The following is a 17,201-nucleotide window of genomic DNA, read 5'->3' on the forward strand; positions in this document are numbered from 1 at the left end:
ATCAAAGTTTTGAAGTGGATGTTGATTATGGAATCATAATCGAATTTCAAATCATTTTTTAATCAAACTTGATGACCCAAATATACATAATAATTTGTTGCAAAATTAGTATGAAATATTTCCCTTGTCACTTTAAATCAAGACTTCTGTGTCTTTGCAGTGTAAAGTTTTAACAAAATATCGCTGAACAAGCATCACGCCATTTATTTAATATGAGGGAATGCAATCTCACAAAAAGTACTGAGCGATTTATACATATCTTTTGCCCAAGTATTATTCCTTAATTATGTATGAATGACATTTGTTGCACTGATATGTGCAAATTCAGGTATGTATGAATGCAATAAGACACCACTGCTTAACTTGATAATTTATGTCATTCGGATAAATTAATCACGCAAATTAAATAACATGTTTTCGTGAATAAATAAATATGCTCGATCTTCATCCAGTCATTATTTGTATGTGTATATACCTATTTATTATCTAAATGTGCACATACTCGTGTGTACATATGTATGTATTACCCTCATGCAGCAGTACGTTCATGCATGGCAAGAAGATTTATGTAGTCATCAATCTCCAGTTTATCTCTCGCCTTCATGTATAAAACTTACTTAACATACAGAATTCATTCATTTCTTAATTGTATGATTCCATCACTCATTCCGCTAAAAATGCTGACATAAAGAAAGCTATTTATTCAACTCATGTACGTAAAATGAAGTTCACTCTTATTCCTTCAATTTGTCAAGTTCATATCCATGCTGAGAGAAATGCTGAGTTAGGTAAAAATTGGGAATAAAATAGACTTGATTCGACTCACTTTGCTGGAGTCGGTTAGTAGCACAAATTCTGTTAAATCGCAACTCGTATTTCTTTTGAAAAAGATAAAATTTATTAGTCATTGGTGCATGAAATGTTGCGAGGTGTGATAAGTTTCTACGCGAACGCTGTCGTCACGGGAATCTTTTCGTGGATGGCCATGCAAGAAAGTGGTGTTAATATTTTGATCGGGTAAAATATAGTTTTAAATTATAAAGTAAATTATTTGGAATTATGAAATTTTTGCATTTTTTGTGAATAATGCAACTTTGGTAATTTTTTGCAGGACGAATCCAACATCTGCATCGGGACCAATAATATGGACCATTTGTCGACAAGAATTTCCAGATAATTCAACATATTGTGATAACTTTGATGAAAAGATGAATCATGCTGTTCTCAAGATTTCTGCTGGATTACGGACCATGAAATTAGGAATGATTAGGTTGCATTGAGAATTGTGGGTAACGTTTTACAGAAAAAAAATTAGTTGGCTAAAATTTTCCAAAAATTTCTGAGGCTAAAAGTTTCGAAGCACAAAGCAAGAGCGTCTTTTTATTTTGTAAAAGTTTATGGAATTATTTTAATTTTTGAATACAATTTCACAATTTTTATTTTACAAATTTTAGCAAATTTCAAATGTAAGGATATGATTTGTTTGCCTGCGTTGGCTCATTTTTGGTAAAAAAAAATGACGTTTTCTTACATGTTTAAGTACTTCGGTCTTCAACTTGACAACTGTTAAATTGTTCTTTTAAAGCTGGATTTAAAATGAAATTTAAATATTTTCACAGATCTCTCCAGGCTTTCGATCCGCATGGTCATATACAGAAGCAGATTGACGAAGTGAATCATATCCTGGCTGACATGGAAGGACAAATCGCTTCTCTCCACCCAGCCAGTAACCTCGACGAATTGCGAGCCGTGATTTCGCTCGTGCAGAAAAAATTGGCTCAATTATACACAACCCTTGACAACGTGGCGAAAAATGGTAAAGATTTGTAAAAGTTGGTACCAACAATTGCCAGAACTTATTTTTATCAGAAAAAGCATCCTGTCTCTTGATACCACATTTTAAGATGTTTTTGGTATTTAATTTTCAAATCCTAGAAAATTCGACTCTTTTTTTTACAGAAATTTTACAAAACTAGTTGACAATTTGGTAGCGGAAATTGAGTACATTTTTTGAGACCTAGTTTGAAAATTTCAAATTGTAGCTTTATATAATTCTAGCGACTGACGAACTCCAACCGGAAATCGATGGGCTAATCGCCTCCGTAAGCACGGTGTGTGTCAGCCTTTTTTCCTTAAAATTGACTATCGCGGATATAGAAAGTCGCCTTAAGGAGGTACAAATTGTGGACATTGTGGCAAAAATTATTTCCGGACCCGTGCCCCGTTACGAAAATGACGTCTTTAAGAAGGGAAACGCCCCAACTGTCATATCCACCATTGTGACGTTAAGCTACTGCGAAATCTTGAAAGATGTCAATCATATCTTCAATCTTTTGGATTTTCTTTCCCTACTTGAGAACGATATTGTGAGTAAAATTGACAAATTCAATCTCATTTCGGGATTAATTTTTTAGCCAGCCAAAATCGACGAGCCAATTGCTTTATATTTTTAATTTCTAACGATTTAAAGTGTTTTTGATCTAGAAAAAATAATTCGAGTTACATATCTATGTATGTATTTTGCGTACGTATTTGTCGTTAAAAGTACATTTTGAGAGGTTGCAATCTTCTACCCACAAACTTCCTGTCACATCGGACAAAAAATGTTTCAAAAAATGGTTACTGTGATCTTCCCACATTAAAAATTATATGGATTTTGTTTTCAGAAACTTTGGGGATACCAAGAACTCTACCATGCTGTTCTTGCCAACGGCCAGTTATATAATACCGCCCAACCGTTCATCGTGGCCAACAAGATCGTTGGGTTGGCTAAAAACTCCAATTTCATCATTGCTAAGGCAGCGATGAGTTTTCTAAGTGAAATCGTACACCCAATCATAACTCCGGTCGTGATGCAAGAAACCGCCCTGCAGTTTTCTTACCAAGTAAACGTAACGGAAATAAATCATGAAAATGGAACCGTTGCGACACTCCAGGATGTTACGTTCATTCGTAAAACTTCAATTCGCATGTAAATCTAATATTCTCAAAATATCAGCTTATGCAGTAGAGTAGTAAACGTATACATGCATAAATACACACTCTGCCCTGGTAAAACATTATTACCGGATTTGTAAAGGTTTATGTCCGACTGGGGACGATTTGCAAGCTTCATATTTAAATATTACCAACAATGCGAACTGAAACCATGTTCCACTCAGACAGTTTGATAGATCAACTATTTAGAAACAAGCATAGTTTTGAAATAGTCTTTTGAGTTTATATGTAACATTTTTTGGGGGATTTAATTTTTTTAATTCGCAGTGTGAAAAAAATCATGTCAAATTTTAAAACTTTTAATCAACCATATGTATAATTGCAGTTTGAACTATGGACATATTGACGACCATCTTAGCATCCGTTTCGGCTGCGTCATTTTTGTGAATGACTATACGAACATGAAAGTTGCCTACACCTTGCGCCATGGAAATGTTCTAATAACGAGAATTGTAAATGAAGCAGGCGTCGATTGGGATAATCAAGGCGATGTATTGATGTGGATCGAGGCAACATGTTCCTTCTGTTCAGATTGTTTGAAATCCATGCCAACCAATGGAAATACAGACATGTGGCAGATATTTGCAAACAAGATAGCTTGTGCATCGTACCGTGTCCGTGTTTTTGGGAACGACTAGTTAAAACTAAGGCGACGTGCAGGTTTTTTTATGTATTTAGTTATGGTAAGAATTACATACGTCGGGTGATGAGAGGTGACAAAGCATTTGGGTTTTTTAAAATTTAGGAATCTGGGAATTTATCCAGTTGATAAACAGCTTGAAATATAATCCCGCATTATTTAGCTTTGAAACATTTAAATTTTTGGATCACTTCGGATCATCTGGTGTAATTCTTATCAGAAGTATAAAAACAGTACATCGCCTTGGTTGGAACCCTTATTATTTCGAATCATGTCGTATTTAGGGTTACGAATGGTGTGTGAAATAAACTCTTTAAAAAATATTTTCAATGTGGTGGAATGGATTCTTGATTATTTCATCGTGACATAAATATTCCTCACAGGTCAAAAAGTACTTGAGTAGATAGATTTTGTGGAAATTTTACAGAATACGTTGATAATAGCTGCCAAATTTTTTATTTGCGTATCTCGTCACAAGAATATCCTGAATCCGAATCGCAAAAATGTATTATGCATTACATAACTTTTAGCCATCTGTGGAAACCACTTATAATTTAAATATGCGTGTATTTTGTTCACATGCATAGAGTAGGCAGCATAAGTCTGCACACCACAAAATTTTTGCCTTATCTTCCAATTTGGTGGACATAGACATTTGAAATTTTGCAGGTTAGTAGAATAGAAAGAGTTAGGAGGAATGCCGGTCCCATTTTCGAAATGTTTAAAAAAGGTCAAAGGTCACAACTTTTTCAAAAATAGCTCACTTTTCATTTTCAACTACCAGAAAGAATTTTGTTATTTGGTGGTTTTATTTTTATATCGAAAGAAGACGTAATTCCGAACATTTAGACATGTCATACACCTCTGTGTGATTTTTTGTACGCCCACAGTGATTTTCTGAAAAGTTGTATTTTAAAAAGTTATAACATTGCGCTTATGGGGCGAAATCTCAAAACTGCACTTTTTATACAGTCGCTTACTAGACACAAACCGCGCGCGAGGGAAAGTGGGAGCTAATTTGCGTACAGACCGTAGGTAAATTGGCACATGACTGGCGGCAACATCACCAGACTTGAGACCGAGTAAACGCCTTACTCTCTAGATTAAATTTTGCTAATGAAGCCTCTTTACTTACCTGTTGTCCCTTCTCACGTCATCATCATTCGGTATTGTGGACACCAATTTAAAAGTTCTTAACGTTTTTGCACATTTCGTCAAACCCGGGTAAAAAATTCCCATGATTTTCAAACCTTTCAAATTGTCCGCCGAATCAATCAAACCTTGTAGGAAGGATTCATCTCCAGCAAAGTAGGTTCTATGGATATCTAATTGTATCATTTTTTGTACGAAAAATTTTTTCGGCAGCAATCTTGTGTCTTTTCTTTTCTATTAGCTTAACTTTTCTATTAGCAATTTTTTGAAATTTGGGAGCCGATTTTGGCATAAATCCTCAACCATCAATGGATACATATATCCATTGATGTATGTATTTATGTACACATTTACAATACATTATGAACATATTCGAACTAAAAAAACTGGAAATATGTATTGATGTATTTATCTATTTATTTAATCAAGAAGGCAAAAAACATGTTGATAATTATGTTAAACCTAAAATGTGTATATTAGACATATGTATGTACATATATAAATAGTGCATACAATCAGTGACATTTCTGTCCATGTTAAAATTTATTCTAGTTTATCTTTGCTCGATCTTATGCATTCATTCCTTTTTAATTAATTTTCATTCACAATGAGATTGTAGACCTGTCCCAAAAAATTCGGTTCCAACACTTTCGCTCGCCCAGCTGTTCATTTATAGCTTCATTGTCTAAATATATGTTTTTAATTTTTTTGTTTAATGGTACAGTCATCTTGTCAGTACGCTGGGGTCAAGGTACATACATATTTCATGTTAAAATTAAGTTTATTAGCATTAGCAATGTAGTGTACCACATAGTTCGCATTATTAAAAATTACTAAATTACAAATGTATGTATATCGAAAAACGGACTACAAAGGAGTTACACATTAAGAATCATAACCTTAAAATATCGGGAAGTATCATACTACTTGAGTACATATGTTCAGCCATGTTTCCACTCAATTGACAATAAACCTGACAATAAGAGTATCAAAGTTTAGGACCATCACGGTGAACAAAATGTAAAATCTTACTATTAATAAAATTACCCAGATTTTTTTTTCGTTTTCAAACCTACATTGACTTTGTTTTCCCCGGCATACTTTATTTTGTAAATTAACGATTTCATTCCATAAAATAATTTGTTAGTAGCTGTGGTTGATTAAAGAATAACAGAAACCTGGCCAAATTTTTTAAGAAGTGGCTACAAAATTGTTATCAATGAAAATTATAAAAATCTTGTTACGCCGTTCGATAGATACCAAAAAGTAGATTCAGAAAATATGTACTTTGCTGGGTGTTGAGCAACCCCCTGAGATTGGCGCGACGAACCAAAATTTTGAGTTTACAATTTTTCACTAAGCCATAATTTAACACAGCGAGGGATTAGGAGTTTACATTTCGCGTATGGGAAGAAAACTCAAAACTTCGTCCGAGGGTCTATTATTCTTTTATACACCATAGTAATTCACAAGTTGACATGGATAATTATTGTGAAGATGATTGTAAGTATGTTAAACGTAAGAATCAATCATTTCGTTACTGTTTTCTTAAATCGACACTCAATCTGTACCACGGATGTCCATAATGATAGCAGTTTAGCCTGACAATTCCGCAAGGTGGCGTTAGCAGCTTCTTTTCCTACGACCAGTTCATCACAATCCACATTAGTAACTGTAACATCTACGCCCCACACACAGATTTTTCTGCACGTGCAACCCATGACGGTGGATCGGTCCGATTGAATTTCTAGGTCGAAATATTGTCCGGAATAATTAATGCAAGTTAGATTTTTTATGTGGTTAGAATTCCCATCAGTTCTAAGCAATACGCCTACTTCGTGTTTGTAATTGTCTTTGCTCGTGAAATGAATTTTATGAAAGTTGTTATTCTTCCCACAGCAATCAATTCCACGTGTCATATTTATCCCAGTAATATTCTGAATCATGTTTGCCTCCGAATTGTTAGCAACGTACATACTAATCCCCGCAATGGAGTACAACTCCGCTCCGTCAATAATATTGTAGGATCCTACGACACTAATTGGATAATCACACTTCGCACAATATATGTTTTGTAATATGTTTTTCCTCCCACAAATTCCAATGCCACAGTATCCACCCGTAAATTCTACACCTTTCACACAGTTTTGATCTCCAGTAAGGTCTAAATGGTACACTCGTACGCTACTTGCTGTGGAGAACTTTATGTTGGAAATTTTATTGTGGTTTCCCGACACAAAAAGACAAGTTCCCGATTCCAAACCGCGCTTAAAAAATACGGCTACTCCTTCTCCAATTAGCGTAATATTATCTTTATCAAGAACAAATTTTCCCACGTATTCGTTATCCAACAGCTTGATTGTCATTCCACTTGTTGCTTGTAATAAACAGGTGTGTAGCTCCGAGCTAATTTTGGCAACTAAAACTTGACTTCCTTCAGGACTAACTCTTGAAATTGTGCTTAATTCACATTGATAAAATCCAATCTCCGGTGCCTTCCACTTCTTCATGAGGTTGGTTACTTCGTCCATATTTTTCAGCCTGTCTTCTACCCGTCGTTTCGTTAAACGAGAAATTAGTTGCGCAATGTCTGCATTAGATTGAATCAAATTTTCTTCATTGCCGTTGACAAGGCGGTCGAATAAGCGTCTCCTTTTAACAAACGGAATCAGCTCAGTGACCTCCCAGATGATGAGCCCCAAGGAATATAAATCAGCCCGAAAGTCGTATTTCTTCGTGAAGGCCTCTGGCGCCATGTAGTCTCTCGTTCCGACCTGACTTGTTAAAGCAGTACGCTCTGCGGTAAGGATGTTTCGGGAAAGACCAAAATCACCGATTTTTACGGGAAGTTCGAATCCCGCATTGCAGAACATTACATTCTCCGGCTTTAAGTCACGATGGATAATTTTGTTGTCGTGCAAATGTTCCAATCCGGAAGTGAGATTTTGTATTATGGCATCTTGATATTTTCTGTGAGTAGGACCATTAACAGCATGTGGAAGGTTTAGCCATGTCCTTAAATTTTCCCCACATAATTCCATTTGAATTCGAACTCCGAATATATTATTTTTCCGCTTTGCTTTATCGACGTAGTAGCTTTTTAATTTTCTTTGTTCTTCGTTTTTTAAAACCGAATCGCTTAATATAACTTGGATTTCGGAAAGCGAGAATTTACGTTCCGTGACGTCCCAAACCTGCACAATGTTTGGGTGGGGTTTCAGTTCTGAGGAAAGTTTACATTCACGAGAAATTTGAGTCAGCTCCTTCGACTCTTGGTCCTCGCTGGATGGAAATATGAACTTCACCGCGGAAGCAATAAGTGATTGGTCGACGGCTTTCAAAACTATGCCAAATGCACCATGGCCGAGGCAGGTTTGATATGTCAAAGTTGACGGCGGAGGTGAGGAAGCAGCCATTTTTTATGCAAAGAAACGGTTAAATTTGTGACACAAAATATAGTCGAGTAATTTGGGTGTGTGCTTCACTCCATATGGGGAATTATGTGAATTTGCAATTGGGTTGGGTCCAAGCTTACGTGGCAGGACTGATAGATAACCACTCAATTATTTGTACAATCTTATCTAAATATTTACAAGCAAGAATTATGTCATCGCACAGATCTGTATGCACCAAGTAATACATACAGATCTGTGCGAAACACATTGAGCAAATCTAAACCCCGTTGCAATTTATAACATGGATAAAATTACAATTTATTTTATCCTTAATGTAATAGTTTCTGCACAATTTTAGACACATCATTTTAGTCAACGTGCGAAAATATGTGCATATTGAAAACTATGACGATATAAAACTAAACAATTGTATTAGATGTAATATATAAATATATGCACATACATACTTATTTGTATTCATCTTTAACAGCGAAAACGTGGACACTGAAAATTACAAGGCTTATGCATATTTCTATATATTCGAGTATTTATGGAGTCTGGGTCGCTATCAAACTGGGGAAAATTTGCCTGCATATTATAAATTGATTTCGTTCTTCTTACCAAATTTTTGGTGGAGATGGGCGACTGTGAAAGTTTAATCTTGTCATCCCCAAAGCTGAAATGTAAATAAATATGTATGGAAATAATCAAGCCATCCGCATCTAATTTAGCAATGGTTGACTAAATAATTAACTGAATTAAACTCAAGTTACATGTCTCTAATCGTGGTTATGTAATCTGTAATTTTGTGCACATTCAGACTTACAAGTACATGCAAATAATTGTTTTCACCTTTTAAAGAACGCCTTGTGGATCCAGATTCGATCGTTTGTTTCCAATCATGTCTAGATTCAGTGGGGCTTGATAAAATTGTCGTGAATAAACTTGCGAATACGATCATGTTGACCAATCTCTAAATATTTGCAGTGTCGTTAAACAAGTTACTATTTTATTGATACAAAAATGAATAATCAATCAGGTAAAAGGTATGTACCATAATAATGCGACTATCTCGTTTAATCGACATTTGATATAATTTTTAGATGTATGCGGGATATATTTAGAAATTTAAGGGAAATTTCTGTAAAATTCGATTCTTAAAAATAAATGAACTCAACTCGGTTAGAGTTTGGAGAGGTCTGGGTGAATTTTGCCAACCTGGGTGACGATGTACGTGATTAGTTAAGGCACTTGCGACACTACCAAACTGTGGAAGTGCAAGTTTTTTTATTATCAACACCGATTTGAAATGTCTCGTCGCATTAATTTGAATATCTATATATGAATGTGTGCTTAATGCTGTTGGGCAACGTGAATGAAGAAGAGGATTAATTTAAAGCGGATTTGGTGATTAATCGTGTTATGTTAGTTTTGATGATGAAAACATACAACGTAAGCATGTTCATGACCAGTTTGCAGGTTGTGTACATTCAGATCCATGTTATTGCACGATTGAAAGAAGTTGATTAGATACTTTGTTGCACATCTTGGCTGTTGTTTGTCTCGTCCAGAGATAAAAATCTGCACTACATGATGAGAAGGATGTACCTGAAAGTGCTACCATTTAACAGGATTTTTTGCATAATTTTAAACTACAAACATTAAAGCAACATTGTGCATACTGGCATTCATAAAGAAGCACATATTTAAGCCAATTAACAGCGGTTTTAATGCAACCCTTTGATTATTAGAGTGAAACAAACTTAACAAACTTAAAAGTCACGTGCGTTTATCGAACTTCAATTGTATGGATTGGTATGTATTCTGTGGTGGTGTTGAAATTTTATTGATTTATTACTGGATTTCTCGTGGTTTTTAATGCTGGGTGATTCTTCATTATCGCTGTGTGTATGTACTTGTACTGATACACACATAAAATCAGGAATTAAATGAAAATAAGTCACTATTTCAGTCGATTCATGAACGATTAAGGCATCCTGATTTTGACATACAAACTACTCAGGAGGGCATTACGCCACTGTGATAATGATGAATGGCCTTAAAACCTAAATATTATTGTTGTTTGGCGTTTGTCAAATGTTTATGTGAAATATTTAAATGCCATGGCCAGAAACAATAGAATAAAAACAATTAAAATTTGGGCCATCAATCTAATAACATACGAGTGAATTTAAGCTGATAGCAGAGAGAGAGGCAGCAACTAAACTGCCTCTCCCATATTATTAAATTGTTTTCTACGATAATTAATTACAAAGTTATCGCACAGCTTTCTTTGTGATATCATCTGAAAGCCCGTTCTCTCCTGATCGTTTTTATCATAAATTTGATTGATAAATTTTTCCCCAAAGTGTTCTAAATTGCGAATTATTTTTTACCCAAAATAAGTAACATTACTGTACTCTGTTCAATATAAAAACTACACTCTACCCCAAAATAAGTCGCTCCTGGCTGCATATACCAACTTTACAGTTCTGCCAAAATTCTGAGGGTCATTCATTATACAAAGGATTCCCACCACTCTGCTGGTGAAGGGGGGTCGTCTCAACGCCCTCAGACTCCGGCACGGAGTATGAGTGACCGGTTGCTGCGGGGCTGGCGGCTCTCTTGCACTTGAAGTGCCTATTCAAGGCGAGAAAATTCCAACCTATTTTTGCTATTGGATATTAATTTACTATAAATACAGCCTTACTACTGTTTATATTCAGATGTCTCAATCACTACCTTGGATTTTCAAACATGACAGGCCTAAATTGACTTTGACATATTCTTTGTGATATCATCTGAATGCCCGTTCTCTCCTAATACATATCTGCCATAATTTGAGGATTATCCACGACACAAAGGATACCCACCACTCTGTTGGTGTAGGGGGGTCGTCTCTACGCCCTCAGGCACCGGCGCGGAGTGTGAATGACCGGTATCTGCGGGGCCGGCGACTCTCTTGCACTTTTAGTGCCTAATTAAGATTTGACTCTTCCAAGTTCAGGACTTGCTATCCTCAGCTCTCCCCAAGGACCATTCACGCTTTACTTTCCCTACTTGGCGACATATATCGACACGAATCCAAAGGAGGAGCAAAGAATTGAAGATGACTTCTTTGGACCTCCCTCCCAGATTAACTCTACAGGACATTATCAAACTCGCTGACCCCATCACAAATGTAATAATACTGGAAGGGAACGTGACCGAAGACCGTTACCTGCTCATATTCCGGAATCTTGATTCTGAATATTGGGATGATTCGGAAGCGTTTGGACCGACCTGTCACTTGTGTGATGAAGAAATTATCGCCACCCAGGAAAAATTAACATACAATGGGAGCATGTATACTGTCATCTGGGAAGACGAAGTCACTTCAGATGAGTGGGACGTAGATACAAAAAAAAGAGTAAATATTTTGCAATGCGTGTACTGTCTAAATTTTTACCATAAAGTCAGATGTAATGTTGAAATGTCAACAAACTCTTATCTTCATATAGTCAAGAACAGGCAATGGGCTTGTCCAACCTGTGTACCCGAATTTAAGATATCTAATGTAAATGTACTGTTTAACCTTAAAAAAGCAATCAATGTCGACAAGCTTATGAACAAACTAGCCAAATTACTCAACCCCCTGCTAATTAAAAATTTTGAATCAGTGGAGGTTAGATTCACGTTTTTATGTAATATAAGACATCTTCTTTGTAAAATAGCCACTTTTGAATTGAATGACCCAGGATAAATTCAGATTACTCTTCAGTACTAATGGCCAATTGCAACTCGGAATGAATTTTTGAATTCATCCTTATTTAATTATCTTCAGCTCATTGTTGATGTAACTTAGTAAGGATGTTGATTTGTGTCTATTATTATGATTGCTTGTGCTACTGGATTTATTTTATTTTAACTTAAATGTGTGTTATAGATTTATTGCAATTTTTATTATATTGATGATTTTAATTTATTTACGCGTATGTGACCTGGTATTGAGATCAATATGTAAACATATTATATGCTGAAGTCACTTGAATAAAGATTGAATTGAAAGATTGAATTGGGCCTAGGTTTTCATGGCGGAGGAAAATAGTGCAGTGCGTACCGTGGTCCTCCACTCTACGAAATAAAGTTAAGTTAAATACCTACTCCAACACGCAAGTCATGGTAGCGCAGTGAGGAAACGCGTTTTTATTTTTGTTCACATAGTAAAACGGCGTGGGTTCGATCCCTGGCCGACACATCCATTAAATCGAGTTTTTGCATAGTTTAAATGACTTTTAGTTGACTTTATAGGATCATTTTTTTCTATACAAGTCAAAAACTATTTATTTCCGCAAGATTTTCATTATAAATAATTTAGTGTTCAAAATAGTCGATGTTTTTGTAGTATGAAAAAATTAAGTAATGAAGTAAATCAATTTTTTGTATCAATTTATCATCAGTTTTAATATGTTAGTATTCTCATATCGTTGCACAATTTCAAATATAACTTACAGTATAGACCTTATTGAATTGGTTGTCCATGTATTATGCAAACAAAAGGGTGGGTCATTTTCATTCTCCTATCTTACCCATGTTAAATTTAACATGGTAGGATAGGATGACGAGGGTGGGTGGGTGGTTTTTGGCAATGATTTATATTTACATAATATGTATATGGACATTCCCTGAATCTGGTGAGACAAATTTAAAATTAATTCTACACTAAACTGTCTCGCTATAACTTTTATAAAACTTATCAAACATATATGTCAAGATTTTTTTGGGAGAAATTTCATTACACGGAAAATAAAAATGCAAAAGATTATCTGGTGGGCATGCTATGTACATATACATTACATACTTCCCAAAACAAATTTTTGAAGTGTACACAATAATTTATGTCATTACTCTGCTGAAATTTGCAGAAACAACGTTCATAATTAAATAATTACAGCAGAGTATTTCATAAGTAATCCTTATAATATCTCGTTATGTATGTATGCCTTTTAATTCTTCACTATTAAAATATATATGTAAGCTATTTTTTATTAATCATTTCAAATTTTGTTTTTTCCTCTGAAGCTTCTCTGTAGTGAATAAGTGGAGTAACACTAAACAAAGGATAATGATACTATTTTACAAAAACAGAAATATATACATACCTACATATTATAATACTATAACTATTACAACGAAACTATGCTCAAATTTACATAATGCGTTCTCTAATGTTCTATGTGAGACATGTTCCTAAAACTTAACTTCTTTAGTCTATCAACAAAAAGATTAATTAATATGATTTTATGAACATAATTACAAATTATTATTTGAATGGAGAACTCTCACATAATTCATAATGATTTGAAACCCAGAGGTCATGTATACAAATGATTTTTCGACAACGGGCACATTTAATGAATCTGGGATTTTCACAATCCGGCATCTGGCATGTTCCAGCTTCTTCGTCATCAAATGTAAAGCACACCTGCTTAACATTAAGGAATTCGGGCTTTTCTGTTGACAAGCCACTAGAAAACCAGGCGTACTTTATCATCGGTTCGAATATTGGAGCGGACATCATTAAATGCAGGATTGACTGCAATTTTAAGACCCCTTTCCTAGTGTTCCAGTTATCCTCTTGGTTTATTCCGTTTATATTAATGAAAACTTCCAATCCAGCTAAAATTTCACGAGCCAAATACTTCAATTAGCGATGAAACGTAGTGTCAAGTGGTTGCGCAATTGGTGTACATTTCATAGTCGATTTGTCATAGTCGATGGTCGATGATCGATGGTCGCGAAAAATTGGTCATGGTCGATGGTCGATGGTCGCAAGAAATTTGTCTTGGTTGATGGTCGATGGTCGATGGTCGCGTGAAAATGGTCGATGGTCGATGGTCGCGTGAAAATGGTCGATGGTCGATCGTCGATCGTCGATAATATGCCGATCTATGGTTACAAGCACAAGCGAGAAACTCGATCACAAATTAGTGAAAAGGGGTGTGACCACAAAAATTAAGACCTATACAAAAAAGTACAAGGAATCCGAAAATGATAATTTCAAAAACATGTGAATAATAATTATCAACTTTGACCTTCGTATGTTATGTAAGTCGATTGAAATATATTTTATAAACATCTATAAGCAATTATTCCTGTTATGGCAGCGAAGTTAAATATATCCGAGCATTAAAGTTAATGGTGAAAGCAAAATGTTAGAAGCTTTGTAACAAAACTAGTAATTTAGGAATACTTCGTACGTCCTACAAAACGTGATGGATATTCTAGAAGTGAAAAATATCTCTTTCAATATCCCTTATAAAGTAAAGACCGAGGATAAAATTTTGTTGTTTCCGAAAGTATGTATTGTAAAAATTCCATGATTGGTAGGTGTAGATTAACATGGCGTAATATACAGCAATACATGTAAGAACCTTGTATCGGGTATCTCTTGTTATCCACATCGATGGGGTATCTGCATCTCAAAGCAAAATTAACATATATATTTGTAAGCTGTATATTTCCAAGCTACATAAAGCAGGTGATACCATACATGTAAAACTATATTGGACCTGGTGGAAGAATAATGCAAGTGAAGCCCGTAGGTTTTCCAAAAAAGCCCCCATGGGGGAGGTGAAAAAAAATCTAAATACGAAATTGATAATGGAGTAAAGTCTAATTTGGTTGCGGTTTGCTACCGGTTGATATATGGTGAAAATAATCCCAAAAAATCCTTAAGATCATATTGTAGACGATCTGCTCCAGTTTCGCAGAAGTGTAAAATTTTAGGATTCCATGACATGATGACCCATCCATGATGACCCCCGATAATATGACCCGGCCATGATGACCCATCCATGATGACCCCCGATAATATGACCCGGCCATGATGACCCCGCGTCATGATGACCTTAACCCATCGTGACGCAGCGCCATGATGACCCCTATCCATTATGACCTTACGCTATGATGACCCATACACATGCATACATGTTCACTCTCACTCATAATTGTGCATATGAGAGGGAATGATAATAAGTGAAAATGAGTTTGGGTTAAAGTGAATGAGAATGAATGAAATAACATTCAGTCACTCTCACATGAATGAAAATGAGTGAAACGTCACATGACATACGTGAGAAAGTTTGAGTGAATGAAAATCTCATTTCACCTCACTTCTCATTCTCACTCAATTCACTCGCACAACGAGACACTATATGCTGCCCTTGCAGTACTGCGCTTAAATCATATGTATCTATGTATGCATACCGAACTAAATTAAAGCGAATGACTATTTATGGGTGTGAATGAAAATGAGTGAATCTGAATGAAAATGAGTGACTGAGGAACGTGAATGAGAGTGAATGAGAGTGGATAAATGACATTGAAAATGAATGAAAATGAATGAAAGTTGAACATGTATGTACACATGATGACCCCCTACTATGATGACCCCAACCAAAAAATAAATTCCACGAATCAAATAAATATTTGAATATCAAAATGCCATGGATGTTCGCCTTGTATGCTTTACATACATACATATGCGTGCATTTAAAGAGTGTGTAGGAGGGATGGAGGGATGTGTGAGCTGGGGAAGTAACCATATATACCCTTTCAAAAAAGGGACCAACCTTTTGCTTATAAATGCTATACTGATATCAATAATGACAAAATAGAAATGACATTTATTTTAAGGATTAGAAAGAATTTCCCTCATTACGACTGATTTTGCTAATATAATAATAATTTAACTTGGAACATGGCAAATTTTAATTGGAATATAAATATCATCAAGCTTGTTTATAAGTGTTTGTTATGACTAAGTTTAAAATTATTTTTAAAATAGGATAACAATATTGTAGAAAATATAATTTTCACAGGTTAAGTAATTTTAAATTGCAATACTAGATGAATTAAATATTTGTTTGATTCATGGAATTTAATATGATGCTTATATTTTGGTTGGGGTCATCATAATAGGGGGTCATCATGTGTATGGGTCATCATAGCGTGGGGTCATGATGGGTAGGGGTCATCATGGCGCTGAGTCAGGATAGGTTAAGGTCATCATGACTCGGAGTCATCATGGCCGGGTCATATTATCGGGGGTCATCATGGCGCTGAGTCAGGATAGGTTAAGGTCATCATGACTCGGAGTCATCATGGCCGGGTCATATTATCGGGGGTCATCATGACGGGGGCATCTAGACGCCAAACCAAATTGTAGAACTTCTTGAATATGCAACAGAATACATTGAATATGCACCGTGCATGTTCAATGTAATTTTTCATTCAAATTTCACCCATTTACATTGATAATAGCCAACTGTCATTCATTTTCATTCATTTTCAATCTCATTTTTCCACTCTCATTCACTCTCATTCACGTTCCTCAGTCACTCATTTTCATTCAGATTCACTCATTTTCATTCACACCCATAAATAGTCATTCGCTTTAATTTAGTTCGGTATGCATACATAGATACATATGATTTAAGCGCAGTACTGCAAGGGCAGCATATAGTGTCTCGTTGTGCGAGTGAATTGAGTGAGAATGAGAAGTGAGGTGAAATGAGATTTTCATTCACTCAAACTTTCTCACGTATGTCATGTGACGTTTCACTCATTTTCATTCATGTGAGAGTGACTGAATGTTATTTCATTCATTCTCATTCACTTTAACCCAAACTCATTTTCACTTATTATCATTCCCTCTCATATGCACAATTATGAGTGAGAGTGAACATGTATGCATGTGTATGGGTCATCATAGCGTAAGGTCATAATGGATAGGGGTCATCATGGCGCTGCGTCACGATGGGTTAAGGTCATCATGACGCGGGGTCATCATGGCCGGGTCATATTATCGGGGGTCATCATGGATGGGTCATCATGTCATGGAATCCTAAAATTTTACACTTCTGCGAAACTGGAGCAGATCGTCTACAATATGATCTTAAGGATTTTTTGGGATTATTTTCACCATATATCAACCGGTAGCAAACCGCAACCAAATTAGACTTTACTCCATTATC

General features: G+C 35.5%; 2 protein-coding genes across 4 annotated transcripts; one reads left to right on the forward strand and one right to left on the reverse strand.

Annotated features, from left to right (window-relative positions):
- Positions 1 to 816: 816 nt before the first annotated feature.
- Positions 817 to 3,960, forward strand: LOC110849693. Of its 3 annotated transcripts, none has more exons than XM_035851848.1 (6): positions 817 to 1,017; positions 1,112 to 1,289; positions 1,620 to 1,816; positions 2,059 to 2,366; positions 2,667 to 2,971; positions 3,323 to 3,960. In XM_035851848.1, the coding sequence occupies exons 3-6, from the start codon at positions 1,693 to 1,695 to the stop codon at positions 3,633 to 3,635; spliced, it is 1,050 nt and encodes a 349-aa protein (XP_035707741.1). In that variant the 5' UTR covers positions 817 to 1,017; positions 1,112 to 1,289; positions 1,620 to 1,692; the 3' UTR covers positions 3,636 to 3,960. The 3 variants fall into 3 exon arrangements, with proteins under 3 accessions (XP_035707741.1, XP_021952821.1, XP_021952820.1); XM_022097129.2 differs by having other exon boundaries at positions 1,112 to 1,285; XM_022097128.2 differs by having other exon boundaries at positions 1,112 to 1,816.
- Positions 3,961 to 4,875: 915 nt separating this feature from the next.
- LOC118435575 lies at positions 4,876 to 8,311 on the reverse strand. The gene has a single exon (XM_035851847.1). The coding sequence runs from the start codon at positions 8,203 to 8,205 to the stop codon at positions 6,319 to 6,321; it is 1,887 nt and encodes a 628-aa protein (XP_035707740.1). The 5' UTR covers positions 8,206 to 8,311; the 3' UTR covers positions 4,876 to 6,318.
- Between the last annotated feature and the right edge of the window lie 8,890 nt (positions 8,312 to 17,201).

This window comes from Folsomia candida, unplaced genomic scaffold (genome assembly GCF_002217175.1).
Source record: "Folsomia candida strain VU population unplaced genomic scaffold, ASM221717v1 Fcan01_Sc005, whole genome shotgun sequence".
NCBI lineage: Eukaryota > Metazoa > Arthropoda > Collembola > Entomobryomorpha > Isotomidae > Folsomia > Folsomia candida.